General features: G+C 45.9%; 1 protein-coding gene across 2 annotated transcripts; it reads right to left on the reverse strand.

The window, feature by feature from the left end:
- Positions 1-3,340: 3,340 nt before the first annotated feature.
- On the reverse strand, positions 3,341-26,062 carry ARSL (arylsulfatase L). 2 transcript variants are annotated; one of them, XM_024756285.1, is made up of 11 exons: positions 25,933-26,062; positions 21,365-21,409; positions 20,625-20,786; positions 19,212-19,333; positions 16,334-16,456; positions 14,300-14,723; positions 12,408-12,544; positions 11,285-11,419; positions 10,747-10,909; positions 8,418-8,539; positions 3,341-3,779 (listed from the first exon to the last, which is right to left on the reverse strand). In XM_024756285.1, the coding sequence occupies exons 2-11, from the start codon at positions 21,385-21,387 to the stop codon at positions 3,424-3,426; spliced, it is 1,767 nt and encodes a 588-aa protein (XP_024612053.1). In that variant the 5' UTR covers positions 21,388-21,409; positions 25,933-26,062; the 3' UTR covers positions 3,341-3,423. The 2 variants fall into 2 exon arrangements, with proteins under 2 accessions (XP_024612053.1, XP_024612054.1); XM_024756286.1 differs by lacking the exon at positions 20,625-20,786.
- Between the last annotated feature and the right edge of the window lie 488 nt (positions 26,063-26,550).

The raw sequence follows: 26,550 nt of genomic DNA on the forward strand, positions 1-26,550 counted from the left end.
TTTCCCTTCCGGTCTCCTCGCCACCCCCAGCCCACCGTTTTGTGGGGCGCACTGCCCGCCTGTCCCCAAGCGCTTTCGTCCCGCGGGTGTACAGGCCAGAGAGCCGGCCTCCAGCTGCCTTTTGGTGACTCCCGTGCCCCCAGCCCCAGGATCCAGTAGGCACCGGGGCGCAGGGTCCCGCGCACCTGGGGGTGGGCGCGGCGCGTCCCGTGTGCGCCGTGGGTCCCCTGGCCGAGCGCAGCCCGGAGCGCAGGACTTGGCCGCGAGCGCTCCGTGTCCTGGGCCCGCCCACGAGATCCGGGGTGTGGCGCCCCTCCCTCCCTAATCCGCTTAAAGTCCTGGGGCCTCCGGGGAATTGCTCTGCTAAACAGGTTTTCCTGGGTGGCTTTCTCGGGGCGGGCACTCCCAGGAGACTGGGGCCAGGAAGGAGCTGATTAATCCTGGCCGGGGCTGGGCACGGTGAGCACCGCCCCCCCCACCCCCCCCAGTCTTCCTCCTGCAGGCTGGCCACCAGGATGTGAATCCAGGCTCACGAGGGTCCAGGATGCCAGACTTCTACTCTGTGGCCAAGGGGAGAGGCGTTTAAATGTGTTAGCCTCGTTGGCCCCTCAGCCGGCTTTCTGTGTGTGCGTCTGCGGGCCGGTGGGAGTTTGCCTGGTGGTCAGTGTTTACCAGATGGGGATTGGAAATCCGTGTTAACCAAAAGCCTGGGGCGTAACGGGGTGTTGGAATTTACAGAAATGGGGCTGGAGATTCTGTTTGGAGCAGAGACCTTTGCCTTTTCATGGGTAGATTTTGTTGGCTTGTTTTTGACGGGGTGATGACTTTAGCTGGATTCATTCTTGGGTGTTGTTTATGGCTTCACTCTTTGTCCTGGGTTATTGATGATTCTACGGGCGCTTTTATCAGTGGAGGACTTCTGGGGAAATACCACACCGATTGAGGCCTGGAGGGAGGGGCAGGAAGCCAGGAGCCCAGGAGTAGCTTTGCATGGAGTTTGGCAAGGGTGGAGACCAGATTTGATCCGTTGAAGAAATTCTGCATTGGAGGCAGTCAAGATTCCCCCAAACTGTGCAGAACAGGAGCCCTGGGGACACTTGGGCCAAGTACCCAAACAAAATACAGGCTGTCCTGAGGGTTTTGGAATGGCAAAGAGGGGTGGGGGCCAGGGAGCTGCTGCCCCGAGAAGTACTATTTGGGGGAGGTTGCATAAGCAGGTAAGAAGGAACCCGGCATGGCTTTGTTGACATAAGAGAAGCCATTTTTGGCCTGAGCCATTTTGGGATCTAAGCCTGGCCACTATGCTTGCCCTTGAACAGGTCTTAGTAATGAATGATTTTTTTAAAAAATTAATTTTTATTGGAGTATAGCTGCTTTACAGTGTTGTGTTAGTTTCTGCTGTACAGCAAAGTGAATCAGTTATACGTATACATATATCCACTCTTTTTTGGATTTCCTTCCCATTTAGGTCACCAGAGAGCACTGAGTGGAGCTCCCTGTGATATACAACAGGTTCTCATTAGGTATCTATTTCATACATAGTATCAATAGTGTATATATGTCCATCCCAATCTCCCAATTCATCCCACCCCCCTTTCCCCCTTGGTATCCATACGTTTGTTCTCTACGTCTCTATTTCTGCTTTGTAAATAAGTTCATCTGTATCTTTTTTCTAGATGCCACGTTTGCTTTTCTCTTTGGGACTTACTTCACTTTGTATTACAGTCTCTAGGTCCATCCATGTCTCTGCAAATAGCACAATTTCGTTCTTTTTTATGGCTGAGTGAGATTACATTGCATATATGAACTACATCTTCTTTATTCATTCTTCTGTTGATAGACATTTAGGTTGCTTCCATGTCTTGGCTATTGTAAATGGTGCTGCTATGAACATTGAGGGGAGGGGTACATGTCTCTTTTTGAATTATGGTTTTCTCTGGATATATGCCCAGGAGTGGGATTGCTGGATCATATGGTAGCTCTATTTTTAGTTTCTCGAGGAACCTCCATCCTATTCTCCATAGTAGCTGCATGAACTTAACATTCCCACCAACAGTGCAAGTGCTCCCTTTCCTCCACACCCTCTCCAGCATTTATTGTTTGTAGATTTTTTGATGATGGCCACTCTGACCGTGAGGTTATAACCTCATTGTAGTTTTGATTTGCACTTCTCTAATGATCATTAATGATCTTAAGGGAACCAAAGAGCAAACTGTTATCAGGCAAGAGAAGGAACAGTAGCAAAGATAACAAACCAGTGGTGAAGCCTCCCAGTTCTGTTTCAGTGGTGATTAGTCTGGAGCCTCAACCACCAGATCCACGGGGACCTAAAGGAGGAGGATGTTACTGACCTTTTCTGACCCTGTGACTTCAACTCAACTAAAGCTTAGACTCTGTGGACCTTGGCCCCAGTGCAATGCTGAATTCTCCCCTGCTCAAGCCCCTTCATGAATATGCATGTACCACCCAAGCGTTTCCCCGCCCCCTCCATGAATATGCATGCACGCTGAGATGAAAGCTTCCCCAGTTCTGCTGTTCCGGGAAACACTGCTTTGGGAACGGGACCCTGTGTTCTCCCTACTTGCCGCAAATAATAAACCCTTCCTTCTCCTGATTTTGGCTTGGATGTGTCTTTTGGTTCCACACCCACCAAGAGGCGACCCCAGTTTTCGGGTAACAGTCCTGGGGTCTGGCCTTGATCTTATGGGTCTGAGTTCACTTTAAGGAATGCAAAGACTAGTGGCTTCAAAGTATCAGGGACAAGGGTGTGGATGGGTCTGGGAGGGAGGTGACGGAGCACAGCTCCTATTAAGTGGCATGTGGGATCTTCCCGGACCGGGGCGCACCGTGTCCCCCGCATTGGCAGGCGGAATCTCAACCACTGCGCCACCAGGGAAGCCCTGATTCTTTTTTTTAAATAACTTTACTTTTTAAATTGGCGTATAGTTAATTTACAATGTGTCAGTTTCAGGTGTACAGCAAAGTGAGTCAGTTATACATATACGTATATCCACGCTTTTTCAGATTCTTTTCCCATATAGGTTATTACAGAGTATTGAGTAGGGTTCCCTGTGCTCTACAGCAGGTCCTTATTAGTTATCTATTTTATACATAGTCATGTGTATATGTTGATCCCAATCTCCCAATGTATCCCTCCACCCCCTTTGCCCGCTCGTAACAATAATATTGTTTTCTATGTCTGTGACTCTATTTCTGTTTTGTGCGTAAGTTCGTTTGTACCAATTTAGTATTGTATTCCTGAGCGGTGAGAAGCTGAACCTGAATTCGGTAACACTTTCTCTTTAGAGTTGGTGAAAGGATTCAGCCCCACACAAGCAGCCAGCTTGTCTTCAGGCCATTTTATTTTGACCCCAACGGAGATCTCTAGGGAGCGGGGACCTAGTTTTCTCGGGCGGGCGGCTATTATGGGTCAGCTTCCCGATCGCACCAGCAGAGGGGGAACCGACCACAGCAGGGCTGGAGCCACGGCTTCCAGATGTTGTCCGGCATGTCCAGCTTCAGTGGAACCGGGCTGAGCGTCCGGCGATGGTCCTCCACGGCCTTTGTGATTCTCTCCATCACCTGATGGAATGAGGACTCCGTGTCTGGCGTGAGGGCATGAGCCTCGGAAGGGTCTCTCGAGAGGTCAAACAGCAACGGTGGGTCATGATGGGCTACTTTGTCCCCAAAGCATGGGCAGACCCCTCTCCCGTAGCAGGCACTGGCTCCGTCTGGGTGGAACATCGGGGTCACGTAGTGGACTTTCCACACTGCCCCTCCTGGAGGAAGGGCAAGAATTGGGGAGGGTTGGCATGGAGAAACAGGACACTTTGCTGGAGAGCTGGGTGATTCACAAGTGCCAGGGGCTGGAAGCAGCCCAAGTGTCCATCAAGTGATGGATGGATACACAGCATGGGGGCCATCCACACAGTAGAATATGACTCAGCCGTGAAAAGGAGTGAAGCTCTGACACAGGCTACCACGTGGATGGACCTTGAACACACGATGCTCAGTGAGAGAAGCAGACACAGAAGGACACACAGTGTGTGATTCCGTTGATAGGAAACGTCCAGAACAGGCAAATCCACCACTAGAATATGACTCAGCCACGAAAAGGAGCGAAGCTGTGACACAGGCTGCCGCGTGGATGGACCTTGAACACACGATGCTCAGTGAGAGAAGCAGACACAGAAGGACACACAGTGTGTGATCCGTTTATAGGAAACATCCAGAACAGGCAAATCCACAGACACAGAAAGCGGGTTCATGGTTACCAGGGGCTGGGGGAGGGGGATTGGGGAGTGAGTATTTAATGGGTTTGGAGTTTCATTTTGGAGGTGATGAAAATGTTATAGAGCTAGATGTCGGTAAGGTTTGTGAATGTGCTAAATGTCACTCAATTTTTACATTCGAAAAGGGTGAATTTTATGGTTACGTGAATGTCATGGACTGAATGTTTGTGTGTCCTCCACCCCTTCAACCCCAGATTCATTGTGGAAGCCTTGAGCTCCAACGTGATGGGATTAAGAGATAGAGCCTTGGGAGGTGATTAGGGTTAGACGATGTTGTGAAGGTGGGGCCCCCGGGATGGGATTCGTGTCCTTATAAGAAGAGAAAGAGGCCAGAGCTCTCTCTCCCCAACATGAGGACACAGGGAGAAGGTGGCTGAATCTGACCCAGAAGAGAGTCCTCCCTAGAAGCAGACCATGCTGGCACCTTGATCTCATACTTCCAGCCTCTAGAACTGTGAGAAATAAGTGTACATTATTTTAATCTCCCTGGTCTATGGTACTTTGTTATGGCAGCCCGAGTTAAGATGGTGAATGAGAGCGCCACAGAGCTGTTTACAAAAAAGAATGAATTACTTGTCTGGTCGGTGGTTTCCTAAGTGAATTCTCAGTGATGTTTTTCCTGAGCTTCTCTCTAGCTGTGAAGGTTCCACCAAGAAAAGGAGGGAACGGAGGAACGAGGGAAGGAAGGAAGGAGGGAAAGAAGGGAGGGAGAGAGTAGCACGCATCAGTAACAGGCATCCTCCAGCGTCTGAGAAGACTTACTACCTAGAGGTCAGCTGGCACCAGACCTAGCTCAGCCTCAGGAAGCGATTTTGACCAAACGGAAGGAGAGACTGAGGCTCTCCTCCCACCAGCACTGCCCCCGGCCGTGGGTCAGACCCAGGACTGCACAGCCTGAGCCCTGCGGCTTCCTGCTGCGCGGGGAAGGAGGCCCCCACTCTCCCTCTGGCATCCCCTGGCATCCTCGCAGGGCAGCAAGTCTGGGGAAGCCACACGTGTAACCAGAGGGCGGTGAGCGGGACTCTGGTGGCCATGCCTCTTCCAGGACCAGGTGGGAGGGTTCCCTTGGATCCTGGTGTAGGAGGACCAGGGAGGGAGACGGGGCATGGCTGGGGCTGCTCCTGGGACCTGGACAGGAGAGTCAGAATGAGACCAGGGGTCCCCATGCAGCCAAGACCTATGCTCAGACGGGCATCCCGTTCCCTTCGTCCCCACAGCCACCAGATTTCCCTGCCCGAGCCCTGGTTCCCAGGCTGGCACCACTGTGGTTTGGTGTTTATGGGAACACTGGCTTCCGTTCCCTTCAAAGCATTTATGGTGACCTGTCTTTTTTTGTTTGTTTTTTGATATTTATTTGGCCGCGCTGGGTCTTAGCTGTGGCATGTGGGGTCTTGTCCCCTGACCAGGGATGGAACTCCGGGCCCCCTGCACTGGGAGCGCGGAGCCTTAACCAAAGGACCCCCAGGGAAGCCCTGCGACCTGTTGTCTTAACAAGTGTCAGTTTTCTCACCTGTGAACTGGGGACAGGAATTGTCATCTGCTGGGGTTTTCAGAGTAAAACGAGTTCATTGGCGTCGGGCGGACACTCATTCAATGTCCGTGATTGTTTTTATTGTTCAGCAGATGAGTACAGAGAGAAGACAGACAGAGTCGTAGGGAGGGGACTCAGGCCAGAGAGCAGTCAATAGACACCAGAAACGAGAAGATTGCCAAGAGCGCCGAATGCCTGGAAGAAAATACAAGCGGTCCAGGTGATGGAAGGCGGACGTGGAGGTGTGTGTGTGTGCAAGGTGCAGGGTGGGGTAGGTGTGTGTGTGGGCAAGGTGCAGGGTGGGGTAGTAGTGGATGCGGGACGGGAAGGTCAAGAACGGAGGATGGTCAGCCTTCCGAGCGTGTTCTCGATGGCAGGGACAGGTCGTGCAAAGGCCCTGAGGCAGTAACTGCAGGTCCTAGAATCACAGGGCATGGTTCTGATGCAGCTTGGTGACTGGGGGCTCCTAGGGTCCGAGCTCTTGCCCCAGGGAAGGGGAGAGGCTGGCTCACGTTACAGGGAGGAATCGGTATGGTGGGTGGTCCTGGAAAGGTTTTCATGGAGGGCTAAGTGGACAATGGGAGTGGGATGAAGAGTGGACCTGGGGAGGCCAGTGAGGGGGCTGTCGAAGAGACATGGCAAGTGGGAACAGGGGACTTCCCTGGCAGTCCAGTGGTTAGGGCTCCACTGTCCCAATTCAGGGGGCGTGGGTTCGATCCCTGGTTGGGGAACTAAGATCCCACACGGCGCATGGCACGGCCGAAAAACAAAACGTTAAAAAAAAAAAAAGAAAGCACACACTCCCTATCTACCTTGGAAAAAAAAATTGAGATATTTGCCCAATAACTGAGAGAAGAGAGGTTCAGTAATGGGGCAGCCACGGGGTAAAGGAAAAGAGGATGAACGTTGATCCCAGGTATCGGTGCCACTCACAGCAGTGCTTGAAGGTTGGGCTATGGAACTGAAGGAAAGTTTAAAAAAAAAACCTTAAAAAGGGAAATCTATAATATGTGACTTAAAAAAATCAAAAGCGTAGCAATAGAAATCATCCCTAAGCATAAATGCTGGTAGACTGAACTGTCCAGTTGAATGAAAGTTTTCTAAAAAATCGTAAAAGGGGAAATCTATAGTATGTAAATTTAAAAAAGCAAAAATGTAGCAATAAAAATTATCCGTAAGCATAACTAGTTGTAGATTGTGCTAGGTAACTGAATGAAAGTTTGGTATGCAGGATCTGAGTTCCCCAACCAGGGATTGAACCCGTCCCCCTCTGCAGTGGAAGCATGGAGTCTTAACCACTGGACTTCCGGGGAAGTCCCTGAATGAAAGTGTTTTTTTTAATCTTAAAAGAGGAAATCTATGATATGTAATTCTTAAAAACCCAAAAATGTAGCAATAAAAATCATCCCAGATGATGATACTACTGGAAAGGATGGACAGGAAAAGGAGGGAGATTTTTTTAAAATCTATTGGTAACTTCCTCAAATAAGGGGGATTCCAAAAGGTGTTCTTTTATTCTTGTTTCAGACAACTGGACATGTCCAGAGAATGGTTTTGAGGCATAAAGAAAAAAGAGTGAGTTGAATTGCAAGAGGGCTATAGGCCTTCCCAAACCCTGGAAGAAAACCAAGTCCTTAAGGCAAAGCCACAAAAAAGGGAGAAAATGTCAGGGCGAAATGCAGAATAATAGAGAGGCAAACAGAAATGAAGAAAAGAGAAGAAACTCAAATAGCTGAAAGTCTGTTACCACAGACCAAGGCAGAGGCAGAACTCAAGCAGTTAGAAAATTTAGAAATACAGTTGTTTAGTAAATCCAAGAGCTGGATTTAAAAAGATTCATAGAAACAGAAAACCTCAAGCAACTCCAGTCAGACGATGATGGAGAATCCAGCTATAAATATGGAAGCAATTAAAATACAATGAAATGACTTGGTAAGGGAGTAAAGTGCTTGGTAAAACGAATAGCTTTTCAATAAGAAGTGCAGAGACATAACATGCCTCAGTTTGGGAACACTTGATACTGTAAAGATACCACTTTACCCCCCACAATCATTTATATGTTGAAGACAATGGATATTGATATTCCTGTGGGGTTAAAAAAAATAGTTGCAAATGATTTTACAATTCTTTTGAAAGGACTGTTGGGCCAAAACAGCCCAGAAAAGTTTGAGATGCAAAAGTTATTCACTAAACATGTTACTGCTTGTTTTACAAAGTTATCGTTAATATAACAGGTGTGAGATGGTGTCATGAAGTTAAGACACATGGAAAGCAAATATAGATTAAGACGACAGACTGGGAAGGTTAGAATCAGGTTGGAACACCTGTGTGTGTACACGTGTGTGTGTGTGATGATAAAAGTTGCACCTCACCTCATGGGGCTGGGGGACGGGAAAGCCATAGCCATAGCCTAGACCAGAGAATTCCCTTCCGATCACCACAGGATCATCGACAGTGAAAGGACGTTGCCGGCGTCAGAAGAAAAACACCGCCAAGAAGGAAATAAAGGAGCTCGCGCGGGCATGCAAAAGCCACAAAGAAGCAGAAAATGCGAACGGAGGCCAAGACATGACTCCTTCAGGCAGGCTACTCACTGTTCCGTTGGTGCCACCGGGCTGCGTGCAGGAAGCTCTCGCAGTAATGCATCAGGAACTCGTGCTCCGAGTGCTGGGCTGTCCCCAGGAGCAAGGGCAGCAGGTCCCGGCCGTCAATCACCCTACAGGCAGGAGCACAGGGACTCAGGGCGGGGCTGCTGAAGGTGGGCGTGGCCTTAACAAGCCCAGGGCCGCCCCGGGGCAGTCAGCACCCCATCCGCCTGCACACAGCGCCTTCGGCTAAAAGATGTTGGAAGGTCCAGCTTGCTCGGCTGAAGTAATGGTCCCCCCAGCCTTATTCTGAAGGCACAAATAGCTGAACAAAATGGAAACACCTGCTTGGTTCTATATGGATTGGAGTTTAAGTCGTTATAGAACATGCGGCATTCTTCAACAAGACCTGGAATCATTTCATAAATATATATAATAAAAGAAATATATATGCATATGTAGTGTATATATGCAATATACATCATTATATAAAAATATATACATTATATACACAATATATATCATTATATACAAATAGACATATATATACACTATATATGCAATATATAATATACACACAATATATGTATTATATATTCAATATATACACTATATATTATATATACACTGTATATACAATATCTATACATATACACATACCACATACATATACCATAGATAGGTGATATATATACCCACCATATATACATAAAATATATGCATACCGCATAGATACACCATACATATAGCACATATATATATACACCATGAATATACACAATATATATCATTTCATTTCCAAACGTGTATTCATATACACATACACACATATGTTTACATATGTGTGTATAAATATATATAAATGTATATAGAAATAAAACCAAGCAACAATATATGGCTGAATTTTATCTTCTAGCAAAATACATTTGTGATATACATGAAGGACAAATTTTTATTTTTAAAACAAATGAGATATTATAAGTTAATGTTAAAAATTAGCAGCCAATCAGGAGGAAAAAAAAATCAACCAGAGACATCACATTCAATGTAAGAGAAGAGAAAAGAGGAGAACGTAATATTCAACATCTCTGCTGATAAAGCACTGGAAATGATAACACACATATATGTATATGTGCATACACACATACTGTATGTGTCGTTTATATATATAATAAATAAATTACATGTATAAATTAAAGTGATTTTAGTTCTATTATTTTAAAAACAGATACTCTCACATACAGCCAGTAGCAATTCCTAGGGAACAATTTGACAAAATGTATCAAGAGATTTCGTAAATGGCCATACACTTGGACCCAGGAATTCAACTTCCAGGGATTTTTACTAAGAAGGTAATTATGACAGGTAGTAAAATGACAAAGCCAGATTTTTTTTCAAAATGAACACGGCTAAAGTCCACCTGTAAGAGGTTAGTTGAAAGAATACTGTAAAGCCATTAAAATTTTTGTCCATGCATAAAGGGTCTAAATATATATAGATATGTACATATATATCTCTCTATATATACTATTTTATACAAATATATAAAATATATATATAATATATCTAAATATATATAATATATAAGTATCATATAACTTAATTATGTATTCATCTCTACGTTGTCAAGTTTATGAACTAATTTTATTTTCTTTCTATTCCTCCCAAATTTTCTATAATTTTTAAAGGAAGAAAAACTGGAATCGGGCTTCCCTGGTGGTGCAGTGGTTAAGAATCCACCTGCCAGTGCAGGGGCCACGGGTTCGAGCCCTGGTCCAGGAAGATCCCACATGCCGTGGAGCAACTAAGCCCACGAGCCACAACTACTGAGCCCGCGAGCCACAACTGCTGACCCCACGTGCCTAGAGCCCGTGCTCCGCAACAAGAGAAGCCACCGCAATGAGAAGCCCATGCACCGCAATGAAGAGTAGCCCCCGCTGGCCACAACTAGAGAAAGCCTGCGTGCAGCAACGAAGACCCAACACAGCCAAAAATAAATAAATAAAATAATAAATAAATTTAAAAAATAAGAAAAACTGGGATCGTGAAAAGTCCCTACCACACTACATCAAAAGGAATCTCTTGTGATGAATCGTTAGTAAATTCATCGATGCATTTCAGTGACAATCGTCCTTATAATCAAATGGCTCCACTTAAGACTGAGAAGGACATTTTGTGCATAAAATGAAGCAGACGTTGGATCCCAGCAGAGAATGATGAGTGTTTTTCCAGATACTGATCTCACGGATGTTTTATGCCAAACAAAAGTGACAGTGATGTTTGACATACATGTTGGCTCTACACAAAACGCAACTACCTTCTTTGGGCTGCTCTGTACCTGTCATGGGGCACCTGGCCACCCCCCAGCTGGACCACGGTGGGGAAGACATCCATCAGGCTGGTGGGCTCGTGGATCAGGCGGCCAGCGGGCAGCACCCCGGGCCACCGGAGTATCCCTGGGACCCGGATCCCACCTTCCCAGCCGCCCATGCCTTTGCCACCTGTGTTTAAACATGAACAGGAAAGAATGTGATTGAAAATCCAAAGTGGTTGCTTACCTGGGTGATTTAACCTTTCCATTTTTTTTTAAATCTCTCTTTCTCTCCCTCCCTCTTTAATTACATGATGACATTTAGTTCCTCCCTGGCAGAGCATAGATTTTGTTGTATTTATTATTCTGGGTGTTGGTTTTCCACCACACGGGGGTCAGGACATGGATATCTTTGGGGACGTTATTCTGTTGACCACAACGATCATTTGGGTTCCTTTGGTTTTTGTGACTTTGCTTTGTAAACTCCCATTCCAGAGAAAGGGTTGGGAATTATTGGGAAGAGATGAAGACAGTACACATGGATCTGGGAATGTCTCACCCTTACCTTTATATATCCCATTCCAGCCACCATATTGATTGTTTCCAAACTGAGCCTCTAAGGATCCCCCATGATCCGACGTAAAATAAACGAGGGTACTATTGGTCAAACCTTCCGTGTCCAAAGTATCAAGGATCTGCCCTGCAAAGAATAGATGCGTTTGTGCCAGTCAAAATAGAAGAAACTCTTGCACCAAATTTTTGGAACACTTCATTAAATGAGTCTTTAGTGTTAAAGCTTAATGGGAGTCAGTAACATAATTGTGCTCTTCTAAGCATCCTTGATCTAAGACTGACATATGTCTTTGTATGTGCCCAATCCCGTTTCCAAAAAGTTTCAGGAAAGCTACAAGTGTACATGCTGCATAGGACAACGTCGTGAACCCTTACAAATGAGGCGAAAGAAGATTACAGAGAAAAATAGGGAACAGGATGGGAAGGACGCTGACAAAGGCATTTGTACATGGATGAAGAATAGTTTTCAGTGGCAGTTCTAAGTTTCTTAGAGTCACATAAAAAATATCTGTACCCCCGTGTTCATAGCAGCAGTATTTACAATAGCCAATACATGGAAGCAACCCGAGTGTCCATCGATGGATGAATGGATAAAGAAGATGTGTTGTATACATTCAACGGACTGTTATCCAGCCTTGAGAAAGGAGGAAATCATGCCATTTGCAGCAACATGCATGGACCCTGAGGGCATTATGCTCAGTGCAATATGTCAGACAGAGAAAGACAAATACCGTGTGATCTCACTTATATGTGGGATCCAAAAAGCCACACCTACAGAAAGAGAAAACAGATTGGTGGCTACTGCAGGTGAGGGTGAGGGGTGGGAAAAAATGGGTGAAGGTGGTTGGTTAAAAGTTACAGATTTAAAAAAACGAGTGTATTTCTTTGGTGTTTGGGTGTTGCTTTTTTATACAATCTGACCGGGTCTGCATTTTTTTTTTTTTTTTTTTTTTTTTTCCGTACACGGGCCACGAACCCGCGTCCCCTGCATCGGCAGGCGGACTCTCAACCACTGCGCCACCAGGGAAGCCCTGGTCTTCTCATTCTTTACATCCTTCCCTCCTGCAGTTTCTGGACGAGGAACCATCACTTTCTCATCTGAAAAAGGTACCTACCCACCATCCAATCCATCTCTTCTGTGTTGTCCCCGTACAGCCCATGGGGACTCCTCCCTCGGAAGTTCTCGGTAGTGATGAGAGGGGTGTGGACATGTAGAAAGGACACGAAGAGGAGGAAAGGTCCTTGCTTGTTTCTGAAAGTAGATACAATGTGATGGGAGTTATTTTTTGGTCAACCTGAGATTGAGCTCCCACAGATGCTAAATACAAATCTCCATTGTCACGTCCTTACTCAGATACGTGACTGTGCAGCTCTACCCACCAGCAGCAAATGCGTAGATCTGTTCCACGGCGCGATGTTCGTGTCTGAGAATCTTCAGTGTGATGACTTCCCTCCTTCTAAAGTCTTTTGAAAAGTCCACACGAATTTTTTAATTTTTTGGCCGTGCCACGGCACGTGGGATCTCAGCTTCCCGACCAGGTATCGAACCCGTGCCCCCCGCAGTGGAAGCACAGAGTCCTAACCACTGGACCACCAGGGAAGTCCCTCCACACCGATTTTATACGTCTTTTTCTTCCTGATTATCGTTTTCTAACTTTATGGACTTCGGATGACTGAAAGTAAAATAGAATACCAGGATGCCATCTGGTCTGACTTTTATTTTATTGTTATTTCGGTATATTTTTCGATTTCCAACGTAGCTGAAAGAATAAGTGATTTGCACATTCAGTTTTCTTTACAACTGCTCTTATGCAATGAAGTTTAGGATGTGGAATAGTCATGAAAAAACCCACTTTCAAAATGATGTATATGGGGTTATTAATCTCAAGTTGATTCTCCCCAATCTAGACAGTTCCTCACCTTCCCCTGTCTTCACCTGATCTTTATGGTCTAATCTACACCCTTAAAGGACAGAAGCAAAGGTGAAGCTCTTAGACTTAACAAGGACACGTCAGGTTAGTTTGTTCTAATTTGAAAGCCAAGTATTCGCTTCACACCTGACCCAGATTTGGCAATTCCATCAAGAGCTCTCTAAGAATATTCCGGAACATGACCACCACCCAGGTAAGCTGGGGTTCCATGGAGTCACCCACTTTTCTGGAACCCCTCTGGGGAGCACGAAATGGCCTCTGTTTGGTGTAGCTTTTCATTGTGTCCCTCCTGGTCTGGCCTGGTAAGTCTCTTTGTCACTGTCACTCACATTTACATCCAGGCTGAAGTTAACCACAGGACCACTTGGTCCTGATGGTAGAGCTTTAAAAATACTTAGAATTGGGGCTTCCCTGGTGGTGCAGTGGTTGAGAGTCCGCCTGCCGATGCAGGGGACACGGGTTCGTGCCCCGGTCCGGGAAGATCCCACATGCCGTGGAGCGGCTGGGCCCGTGAGCCATGACTGCTGAGCCTGCGCGTCCGGAGCCTGTGCTCCGCAACGGGAGAGGCCACAAGAGTGAGAGGCCCGCGTACCACAAAAAAACAAAAAACAAAAAACAAAAAACAAACAAACAAACAAAAAACTGCAAAAATACTTAGAATTTATTGCAAAACTTACCGGTGATTCAGTTTCATCTGTTCATTAAATATCACCCCTGTGGTAACCAGGGGTGCTCAAAGAATTGGACTGGCTCTTTTTATTTTTTTAGCCATGCCACGTGGTTTGCAGACGAGGGATAGAACCCGTGCCCCCTGCGGTGCGAGCTCAGAGTCCTAACCACTGAACCCCCAGGGAATTCCCTGGTCTGGCTCTAAAATAAGAAGGAACAGCAGCAAATTTCAGCTGACTGGTCAGTTGTTTCAACGGATCCAGTTGAGTTCCAGGGAACATCATTTATGCCCCATTTTACCAAAAAAATGTCTTTCTGAGCTGGGACCGTTTCACCACGCCAGTACCCATTCCGGAAGAAGCAGATTCCAAATTCATTTTCATCCTGAAGCCACCTTTGATACTCACCTTTTGACAAAGGATGAGACCTCCTTGAGCATAAGAGCCGTCGTCCTTTGAAGGGACATGGGCTGCTCGGTGATGGCGTGATTTCGCATCAGAAAGCAGTCGGCGTGAACAATCAGGGCACCCATGAAATAGGAGGTCGTAAGGCACAGCAGGGCCACAGTGGCTGAGCAGATGACCAGAGTCCAGGAGCCCGCTACCAGGCGAGTGAGTTTCCCAGCGGTGAGTGTAAAGGCGGCCAACGCCATGACATGCGAGCAGACGTTGAGTTTATGCTCCAAGCCTGCGCGCTTTTCAGACATTGCCCCGGGCTCACAGTCTCCCATCATGGAAAACGGCATTCCGTAGAAATGGTCAAAGCCATGGCTGAGCGGGTGGTGGCAGTAATCATCGGAGGATTCACAGTTGAGACCCAGATGCCATTTTCCTGAAAAGCAAAAAGTACGCACACGTGACAACGGTCCGACCATCCCTGGGGGCGTCGGTATGGTGTGCTTGCCAAGTTCTAGGCTCTCTGCTGGGTGGTGGGATGAGGTGGGGATGTAGAGGAGGTGGGCGTAGTGTCTGCTGTTGTTTGTACCACAGCCTGGCCGGGTCACTTCAAGGGAATGAGGACCTTGTGTAGCAGCATTTCCTGTGCTGCTGCTGGAACAAAGTACCATAAACTGGTGGCTTGAAACAACAGGAATTTATGCTCTCACAGTTCTGGAGGGCAAGTCCAAAATCAAGGCAAGTGGGCAGGGCCGTGCTCCCTCCAGAGGCTCCAGGGGAGGGTCCTTCCCGCCTCTTCCAGCTTCTGGGGGCTCCAGGCGTCCCCAGGCTCGTGGCCGCGTCCCTCCCGTCTCTGCCTCAATGGTCTCACTATCTCCTCTTTGTAGTCAGATATGTGTCTGTCTCCCTCGTGAAAGGACCCTTGTCCTTGTATATAAGGAAACCTGGATAATCCAGGATCATCTCCTCATGTCAAGATCCTTCACTGAATCACATCTGCAAAGCCCCTTTTTCCCTAGGTAAGGTTCTATTTGCAGGTTCCAGCAGTTAGGACCTGCTCTCTTTGGTGACCCTTATTCAGTCGACTCCACCTGACTTTGCGACTGTCTACAGGAGAGCAATAATCAAGGCACACAGTGGTCACACGGCTCCAGAAAACTCCATCTGATGTGAGCAGCGTGAGCACAAGTTTTCCTGACTTTAGAATTCTCCGTCCCTTTGGCTAATTCATTATAATCACAGTCAGGGTGGTGGTGGGTGACAGGTTTTGCAGACCCCACCTGTGTCGTGTTCAGTCAGCGGAAGGTGATTAGCTCCCCTGCTGTCACTGCCGGAGTGTTGATATGCTCTGCGTACCTTCTCAGCAGCCCAATGGTGTCCGTCACCCAGAAAACCTCATGTGATTTCCCGAGCAATATATCCACGAACCTATTGGATTCTATATTCAAAGAGCTAAAGAGTTAGCTTCGCTCTTTCTGATCAACAAAGGAGACTGTTAGCAAAACTTATTCCTATAACGTGATAATGATGATGACTCCTTGGTCCCCTTTCAAGAAACTGCAGTCCCTAATTTTAATGCATTCTACACATGACGTAAGTGGTTTGCGGACGTATAGAAAGATAAGCCTCTGCTCTTTACGGAAGCAGACAGGAAGGTTCTAAGCTGTGTAGTCACGTTTCTAGACAGGAAATGGGGAAAAACAGCATTATGAAAATGTTTGGTAATTTGGTAAAATTAGAAAAGAAATGAGAAATCCCACTGTGTCCCAACTATTTCATTTCCAAACTTCTTACTTGACTATAACCTCCCTATAAAAGTAATGTGCTCCGGGGAGATCAGCTCGGTGCTCTGTGACCACCTAGAGGGGTGGGATGGGGAGGGTGGGAGGGAGACACAAGAGGGAGGAGATACGGGGATATACGTATACGTAGAGCTGATTCACTTTGTTACACAGCAGAAACTAACATACCGTTGTAAGGCAATTATACTCTAATAAAGATGTTTAAAAAAAAGTAATGTGCTTAATACTTAGAAAACGTCCATACCTATGAGTCCAGTGGCATAGCCTTTATCTTTCAATATTTTTGCAAAAGTTGTTTCATTTGGTGGAAGTCCTCCAGATACGCCCGTCCACTGAAGAACACGGTAACCATTACTGGACACCATACCTTTGATCAATCGTTTTCAAAGAAATGTTACAATCAGACATCGATTTGTATCACCATTATTATCACTTTAACTTAGAACATTTGGTGGAAATCTCCATTATTCAGAATTCGGTTGAAAATTTACTTCCAACGTGGGTTGGCCTCATGGGTTTTATTTTTGTCGGCAAAGGAGATGATTCATTAATCGAAAATGTTAGCGAGAAGACTTACGGTCCTGCTATGTCAAGGTTGTAAGCCGAAAGAGAATTAAATGAAAAGGAAAACAGAATTAAAAATGATTTTATGAGTTCACCAAACTCTTGATAGAATCCAGTACTTCTCCAACTGGTCCGCACATTGGAATCATGGGAGGGGTTTCCAGAATACCCTGACACCTGGTTATCATATCACGCCAGAGACTGTGATATTTGTTGGTCTGGGGTGGAATTTGGAATGTTTAAAAGGTCCCCCCGAATGATTCTAATGTGCTGAAAAGGTAGGGAACCACGGACATAATTCATCCTGACCCTGATAGATCCAGGACCTCTACCCAATCATTTAAAAATGTAGGTTCAATATTTTTATAAAGCTCTGCAGTGTACAGTTGAGAACCAATGATTCAGAAGATGCTCTTTGCCTCCTAGACCTTTTTCATGACTGCAGCTCAGTCTGATCAGAGAGGATCCACTTGGTTCAAAGAGCGAATGAAGTTCTCAGTGATCATGCTTTGGAAATGTGTAGAATTCTGAGATTTTCCAAAACCTCAAGAATGCGTCTGGTTCAGTGAAGGCTAGTGAAAACCAAATAGTTCTTGGTCAGGACAAAGAAAGTTGGGGTGTTTCAGCTTATGTTGTCGAGGATTTATTCTTCCCTGAGCAGGTTGCAGAGAACTATATATAGGAGGGTCTCTGTGGGTCACTTTGATGGGTCCACTTGACCAGGCTACGGTCCCCAGCCATGCAAACACTAGCCCATGGTGTTTTGTGAAAGTCTTGTGTAGATTGGGTTAACGTCTGCAATCAATCGACTTCAACTAAAGGAGGTGACCCCTGTGCAGGTGGGTGGCCTCATCCAGTCCGTTGGAGGTCTCCAGGACAAAAGCTGAGGTTTCCAGACACAGAAGGGATTCTGCTTCAAGACTGCAACACCAGATCCCACCTGCGTCTCCGGCCTGCTGTCCTGCCCTGAGGATTCTGGACTTGCCAACCACACAGTCACACTAGCCAGTTCCTTAAAATAAATCTCTTTACAGAGTAGGAGACAGAGATGGTAGATCCTAAATAAATAGCTGATAGATTGATAGATGGTAGATGGACAGATAGATAGACAGATGATAGATAGATAGATAGATGATAGATGATAGATGGATATATAGATAGATGATAGATGAATAAATAAATGAGAGATAGATAGATGATAGATAAATGATAGACAATAGATAGGTAGATAGATGATAGATAGATGGATAGATAGATGATAGATAGAAGATAGATGGATAGATAGATAGATACATGATAGATAGATGATAGATAGATCTTGTTGGTTCTATTTCTCTGGAGAACTCTGGCTGATACAGGGTCTGAAGTCTGTCCCTACTCCCAGGAGTCAGCTTCAGGGTCAAAGGGCAGAAGGACATTATACAGACTTTCAAACTTTTAGTCTACTTTCTACTCAAATCCCCAGGGAGATAGAAGATTGGGAGAAAAAAAAACCCTCCAAACCCCTCTGAAAAACAAACAAAAAAACCCCAAACCAAAAAAGCCCCAAACCCCCCAAAAACAAGCAACAAAAGAAAACAAAAAAGCCAAAAAAAGCCAAAGAAACAAAAGAAAACAAACCAAAAACCCCTCAAAACACAAAACTAAAACCAAACCCAAAACCAACCAAACAAAAACCCCAGAACTTTATAACGAAAGATCTGCATGACTTTTAATGCAAAAGAGGATGATTTTGGAGCCCCTGAGGTGGAAGGGGAGGAATATTTTGTCGACGTATTTCCCGCTTTACAATCATTCCGAGGTCTCAGGTCTTTTTCTTGGGGCCACAGAGAGCAAAAGAAATTCCTTTTCCACGCGGCGGGCAGAGATTTGAAAACAATCTTCGGAGTCCCCTATCTCTTCTTCTTCAGATTCAACACATTTGGTTACTTAAACGTTTGCACAACCAGAGTCATGATAATGCCTGTTAGGTCCCTTAATATCCCTCGGGGTAGATTATTATGTATGTTATACTAAGGGTTGAAAAGCTATGCCCCCTGGGACAAATGCTGCCTACCACCCGACTGCATAACCCCTGCAGGTGGAGAATGGTTTTGTACGTTTTATTTAATGGTTGGGGAAAAAATAAGAAGTAGTATGTTTCATAACATATGAAACTATATGAGATTTACATTTCTGTGTTCATAAATAAAGTTTTATCAGAACACAGCCATGCTCATTTATGTACGTAAGGTCTGTAGATGCTTTCAAGCTACAACAGTAGAGCTGTGTAGCTGTATCACAGGCTACATGGCCCACAAAGATGAACGTATTTAATGTCTTGCCCTTTAGAGAAAGAGTTTGCCAACGCCTGCCTTATATGGTTATCCACATCACAGGAGCTGATCAGATGCACCGGGTCCTACCAGTGTCACCTCATTATCTACAGCTCTTACTGACTCCAATCTGATGGGGGACTTAGAGCGTTCTCTTCCCACTGTACCGGAGAATCCGCGCGTGATTAGTCAAAAAGAGCATGTTCCTGCCCACTGTGTGGTCAGACGGAAGGAAGGACAAACCTGATCGGAGAGGGTATCTGCCGGTTAGGAAAGCGGCTCTGCTTGGCGTACACACGGAAGCCGCGGCGATGTGCTGGGTAAGCATCACGCCATCCGCGGCAAGGCGGTCAACGTTCGGAGTCCTACAGACGGAGACGTTAACTGCTTATTCCTCAGCGCACAAACACAGAGGCTTTTCCCACAAGCATAGTGACATCCTACTTAATAGAAAACCTGGCAGTCACCAATTAACACATGCATGCGTTCTTAGGAATGAACAAAAGACAATGGCTTTGCAGAGCTGGGGATGGACCTAGAGACTGTCATACAGAGTGAAGTAAGTCCGAAAGAGAAAAACGAATACCGTATAATATCTTTTCTATGTGGCATCTAGAAAAATGGTACAGATGAACTTCTTTGCAAAGCAGAAATAGAGACACAGACGTTGAGAACGAACATATGGATACTGGGCGGGTGGGATGAATTAGGAGAATGGGATGGACATAGACACACTACTATATAGAAAATAGGTAACTGAGGAGAACCTACTGTAGAGCACAGGGAACTCTACTTAATGCTCTGTGGTGACCTAAATGGGAAGGGAATCCGAAAAAGAGTGGCTGTGTGTATACGTATAACTGACTCACTTTGTTATACTGCAGAAACTAACACAGCATTGTAAAGCAACTATAGTCCAATAACAATTAGTAATTTTTAAAAAGGCAGTGGAAAAACTTCAAATGTCTTCTGAAACATCGAAGAAGTATCCCCTGCATTATTATTTACCAAGTTTCCACAATATACTACTGTTGCTGAGGCAGACACGAAAAGAGATCCAGGATTGACAGTCCAGAGTGACTTCTCACTTAGGACACACAGTCTTCCTTTTTTTTAACTTTTTATTTTATATTAGCGTGGAGTTGGCGGCCCACGTTGCGTTAGTTTCAGGGGCGCGGCACAGTGACTCAGCTATCCACAGACGTGTATCTATGCTGTTTCAGATTCTTTTCCCATTTAGGTCGTTACAGAGGATTGAGCAGAGCCCCCTGTGCTCTACGGAGGTCCTTGTCGGTTACGCATTTGAAGCACAGCTGTGCGGGCATGCTAACCCTAACTGGAAGATTTGACTCCACGCCACCAGCACACTGTCGGTGGTACGTGAGGGTGGGATTCAGATGCAGCTTCAGGGTAGTGCCTGTGCCACCAGAGACTGTGCTGATGGCGATCATACTTGACGGTGAAGCGATTATTCACACACAGGATGCACGTGAGCTGGCGTTCGTGCAGGTGTGGGAAGAAGGCGGGATTAAGGGCGTTCAGAGAAATGATGTGTGTACAATTCTGTTATAGTTTGAATCGCACAGACCGAGAGTCAGATGCGATATCGGTGGCCTCTGCACCGGGGTGTCAGATGAGCAATTCTCTGGTCCTTGCCTTATGGTGTCGTTGCCATAGCAGCCGACATCTCCAATGCCGAGATCGTCTGCCATCAGAAGAAGGATATTTGGACGGGAACCAGATAGACTGCGGCAAGCTGAGGGCTTCAAATCCAGAAGCACACTGACTGTCAGAGCCAGCCAGCTCCTGAAAAACAAGCTACACAACAAGGCTTCATGCTGCTTTCCACCTTATTTACACTACTTCTGTATGTGGGAAGTTGGCTTCACTATTTTAGGGGACTTTGATATTATCATCCCATTTCAGAAGAGTTTGAATACACCTCTCAGGCATTTGAATTTTTTCTCTCTTTCTTGCTTTTTTTTTTTAAGTTAAAAACAACTCATCCTTTCATGGATGCCACCCTGGGCACACAAATAAACAGCAGGACAATGGTGTCCCAATCCCCAGCAGCGTCATGAAATAAAGATGGAAATCTGAATCTGATGGCATTTGTGCTGCGGGCTTCCCGGAAAACCAGACACCGGCCCCATGGCAAGCCTTGATGCACAGCTGCATCGGAAAGAGTGAGGTGGAATTCTTTCTGTAGCTGCCGGGGAGTACCTCCCAGGAAAGGGTGCATGGAACATGTATATTAATCGTGAATCCTCAGGAGGGAAGTGATCAATTACTAATTTAGAAAGATCAGTTTACTATCAATGCATTCTGAGAAAGCGACATGAAGTAACACAGAGGCAGACCTAGAAGATGAAGGAGCGCCCATAATCCTATCTTACCAAGAGTGTTCCAGATGTAACATGTCCTCTCTGTCCTTGTATTTCCTGTAAGAGATAAAAAGGTTGATATTAACACAGGCAGCAGGAAATGAACTAATGCAGGAAGTCAAACAGTAAGTCTGTAAAAAGAAGGGAACCTTGGATTCTCTCTGATGCTATCAATAACATCTTAACTACTAAAAACTCATCAAGGAATGAATGTTCTTCCCTACTCAAAAAGCTTTAGGAATGCTGAACACTGTCTTTAGAACGTAGAACGTGGCTTTGTTAGCTCTAGCTTAGGTCAGAGTGTGACTGGTTTCGAGGCACTCTGTCAGAACAGAAACGTATCTCCCTGTAGGTGAAAGTTCCCGAGGCGTTCTTAGATCCAGGAGTGGCTGCCAGGAACCATGTTTGGTCCAGATGGATCTTAAATCCCATACATGGAGCAAGTAAGCAAAGCCATGTTTCCGCTGAAGGTTCTGGAATTCTGGGGCCTCACAAGGTCGTGGTTCACGGCTCTCACTTGCACAAGTTCTGGACAAAGTGTGTGTTCCGTTCCAGTGGAACGTGTTTCAGCTTGAGGAAGCTGTGAACGCCCTTGAGATAGGCCCTTGGGTGAAACAGAGCCAATGTGCAAATAACGTATCTGGGAGCAGAATATAGGAGGTAGGCTGTGGGCAGAGCTGGAGTGGCTCCGTCCTGGTTGGAATTCTGCTCCAGCCTGACGAGCTGGAAAAACCAGCTGGTTTGGGGTTTGTGTCCTGATGTGACAAAAAAAAAAAAAAAAAAAGAATGGGGGGAATTCCCTGGGGGTCCAGGGGTTTGGACCCCACACTTTCACTGCCGGGGCCGGGGTTCAATCCCTGGTAGGGGAACTAAGGTCCTGCAAGCCTCAAGGCGTGGCCAAAATAAAAAAGAATGTAGAACATGTGTTTATCAAGAGCCAATGGTAAATATTTTGGGCTTTTCTGCCCAGATGGTCTTGTCGCTACTACTTCTCTCTGCCGTCATAGCATGGAAATGGCCACGGACAACCCGGATGACTGGCCCTTGTTGTCCTCCAATTAAACTTTGATTTCCAAAAACAGGCAGAGTTTGCCAAACAGACCAGAGATTCCTGATTCCCGATATAGAAGGCAGGAGTATAAAGGAAAATGCAAAATTAAGTGATAAAATATTGATATGAAATGATCTCCAATTCATATTTTAAAAAATTTTTGATTGTGGTAAACACACATAACAAAATTTCCCATCTTAACCATTTTTTTTTTTTTGTGGTACGCGGGCCTCTCACTGCTGTGGCCTCTCCCGTTGCGGAGCACAGGCTCCGGAGGCGCAGGCTCAGCAGCCATGGCTCACGGGCCCAGCCGCTCTGCGGCATGTGGGATCTTCCCGGACCAGGGCACGAATCCATGTCCCCTGCATCGGCAGGGGGACTCTCAACCACTGCGCCACCAGGGAAGCCCTATCCAATATATTTTAAATGAAAAAAAAAAAAAAAGAGTCAAGAGAGTATGCTGCTGTCCCTAGAAAACAATCATAGGAAAGGGGAAGAACACATATATTTACTTGTCTACAAAGCCATCTGGTGACAACAGCTGCTTTCTGCAGATAACTGGCAATCCTGTCCCTTGATGCATGAGAATCAGACCTTGGGCTAACTTTCTAGCTCTGTTTCCCTGGAAACCCAATAAAGGTAGAATGTCAATGGGTGACTGGGCAACATTATGTGTAGTAAAAATGCTGGTCCCTGGCAGCCTGTTTGTGCCCATGAGGAACCATGAAGACATGAGGGAAGCCAACTTGGGGCTTCTGGGGGTCAGTGGCCCTTGACCTGGCATGGCTTTTGCAGTGATCCAGAAGCTCTGCTCATGAGTTGTTTGAAGAGAAGTTGGCTCACGTGGTGGGCGAGCTTCCGAGCTGGGGACATCCAGCCTTTCAGAGTTACACCCTCTCCATCTAAGCTGTCCCCTGGGAAGGTGCAGACTAGCTGCTGGCTGGCTGTGTGTGCAGAGGTGTGGATCACTATATGCAGGGCCTTCTCCAAGGAGAAATGCCCCAGTGTGCTTCCCCCCTTCTCCTTCTGAGCTAGCCTGACATTTCCTGGTGCTTCATGTTCTCTGGACATTAGCCCTTGCCTGCAGGACAGAGGTGGCTCCTTCCAAGCTCCCTTGCAATTCAGGTGCTTTCTCACACCTCCCCAAGCTGTGCCCTCCTCAGCACAAGGACAGGGCAGTGCACCTGTGGTCAGCTGGATGACCATTGCATGCAACTGGGACAGGGCTTGGGCAGCGAGAAACCCCGCAGACAGGTTTCTTTGGATGGCTCTCTGTGGTCACTGCCTCTGTAGCGGGGAAGCTTTCAGTTGCAATCAAGGCTGAGGGTTCCCATCACTCCTGGTGAGACGTACCGTGACTGTGCAAAGGCCCAGGCTGTTTATCTACTTTATTCCTTTCGAAGGAGGATCTTAGTGAGGTGTGAGCTGCCTGGCTTGGTGCCTCTTTTTTGCTTCTGGTAACTGGTGTACAGGTGGGTGACCTGTTGCATGGTGATTGTGTCTGTTTGCTTTCTGTATCATCCAAAGCACAGAGTTAGCTTTAGGGTTCTTTCTTGCTGTTATACATCCCATGGGTGGACAAAAATCTGCCATTAGAGTATCATACAGAGTAGTTTCACTGCCCTAAATATCTTCTGTGCTTTGCCTATTCATCCCTCTTCCCATCTTATCCCCTGGCAACCACTGATCCTTTTACTGCCTCCATAATTTTACCTTTTCCAGAATGTCATGGAGTTGGACTCATACAATATGTATGCTGTGGATGAAACTACTCCACTCTCTGATGGGAGGACAGAACACCAGGGACTTTGCCTACTAGACCTGTTTTAACATGTAGACAGTTTGGATGGCACATCTCAAATTGAGCAGAGGGGGGAGGCTGGAAATGCTTTCGTTTCATACCGTCGGCATTCGCCGTACCCTTTCGTTTGTTCCATTTTGCAATTTTTGGCTACAAATCTTTACCTCTCAGGAGGTCTATATGAACATTTTAATTTATATGTATTTATATATGAAATAAATACATTTATGTATATGTATGTATAGATACATGTATATATAAAATATATAATATACAATAATGATATATAAAAATATATAATATAGTATAAAGTAGATATGATTGTTTTCTTTACATCTATTTTAATCTTTTTTTTCCCCCCCAGAAAAAGCATATTATGGGCTGCTTCTGACTTTTCTAGGGAATGTGACTGGTTATACTTGTTCTACTGGTGGGTTAGAGCTGAGTGTACATACGCCGCTTGAGCATATGGTGAAAATGTCATACGAGGTTTAGTTTTATCAAATCTTTGGTTTACCTCTTCAGTGATAGGCTCTCTATATTTAGCTACACAGAAGGAGAGTATTCTTCTGTTCCAATGAACACAGCATCTTATCCCTTAGAACACTGCATGCTTTTCTCCACGTTGGCTACCAGAGAAAACTTTCCATAAGAAAGAGTCAAAGAAAGAGCAGAGGGTAGGCTGGTGGTTGCAGGGGGGTGGGGGAGGGGTGGGAGAAATGGGAGGATGTTGAAGGATGCAAACTTGCAACACGTAGGTGAATATTTTCTGGAGAGCTAACCCACCCACAGTGATTACACTCAACACTGCTGTAATGTTAAGTGTCAAAGTTGCTAAGAGACTAGATCTCAATTGTTTTCAACACAAAAAAGCAATGGCAACTACGGGAGGTGACAGCAGTGTTAGCTAATGCTATTGTCGCAATCATATTGCAACATAGAAATGTTATCAAACTGACCCTTTGTATACAGCAAACTCTCACAATGTTATCTGCTAATTATATCTCAATAAGCACAAGGAGATCAGCTGCATGCTCTGTGACGACCTAGAGGGGTGGGGTAGGGAAGGTGGGAGGGAGATGCAAGAGGGAGGGGATATGGGGATATATGTATACGTATAGCTGATTCACTTTGTTATACAGCAGCAACTAACACAACACTGTAAAGCAAGTATACGCGGATAAAGATTTGAGAAAAAAAAAAAAAAGAACACTTACCAAAAAAAAAAAAGTCAAATACTTTGACCATTTAAAAGCAAAAAAGATACAGAAAAAGAGAAAGAAAGCCCTGCAATGAAGTATTACCCATAATGTAGCCTTTGATGCTCTTCCAGGGGAGAAAGAATTACAACCCCTGGTTCCCCGCTGTCCTCCAGAGCCCAGGCAGCAAGTCTCATTTCTCCACTACACTTGAGCCCTGTTCCCAAACCCGGTTCAGTTTCTAATCTTAGCATCTCTTCAACGTCCAATCCACATGCTCCAAAATCTCTTAGCATCTCGCGGAGTTGTGTTCGCTCTCTTTCTGAACTAAATTCTGCATTCCTTGTAGAAATCACCCAAGGCAAAAATCTGACATGCATATCTTTGCTTTCCATTTTTAAGAAAGTTGCCTCTAAAATACGGCCAGATGCTGCAGTGTGCCCTGCAGCCACGCGTACTTAGGGAGGCTGCCAAGGGTCGCTGGCTGGGCTGGAGCGGCCTCGCTAGCATCTCAAGAAAAGCTGGTTACCTGAAGGGCTGTCTCTGGGCCAGGCCAGCTGTAGGTAAGCGAACGGCTGCTTCTCCGGGGGGACCAGCCCTCTGGGTCCTCTTGCCAGGAGACGCGATCTCGGCTCTGAGTCAAGGACCTCTCTCCGGTGCACGCATGTGCCGGCTGATTCGCTCTTCAGAGCGACAAGGATCGTACGGAAACAAAGTTAGGTTGTCCAGAGAAGGGGCCGGGAAGTCCCTGGCGTCTGTTCTCTGCGCTTTTCGGGTTTCTACAGAAGCCCTTCTGTTCTCATTTACAAACTGTAACACTTGCAGAGGGATCTCTGACAACTCCTGCTGGAAACAGGGAGTCTTTCATTCACAAGTAGGTTGAACTCCGCCTGGCCTTTGGTCAATTCAGACGGGGCATTTGCTGGCTGTGTCTCAAAGCAGGAAAGCAGTTGCCTTGAACATCCCTCTGGAACAGTCCTGAAATGTCCTCTTTCTGCCCCCTGGGGCATCCGCCTTCAAAATAAACAGAAGACAGAAAATAGCTCTGACAAAGCTACGACTACCTCTAGATACAAATGATGTTTAATTACCTGATAACGTGCCTCTCGGTGGAAACTCGTTTTTGGCTGCACGCCAATTTCTTTTT

Source organism: Neophocaena asiaeorientalis, unplaced genomic scaffold, assembly GCF_003031525.2.
Source record: "Neophocaena asiaeorientalis asiaeorientalis breed wild unplaced genomic scaffold, Neophocaena_asiaeorientalis_V1.1 scaffold69, whole genome shotgun sequence".
NCBI lineage: Eukaryota > Metazoa > Chordata > Mammalia > Artiodactyla > Phocoenidae > Neophocaena > Neophocaena asiaeorientalis.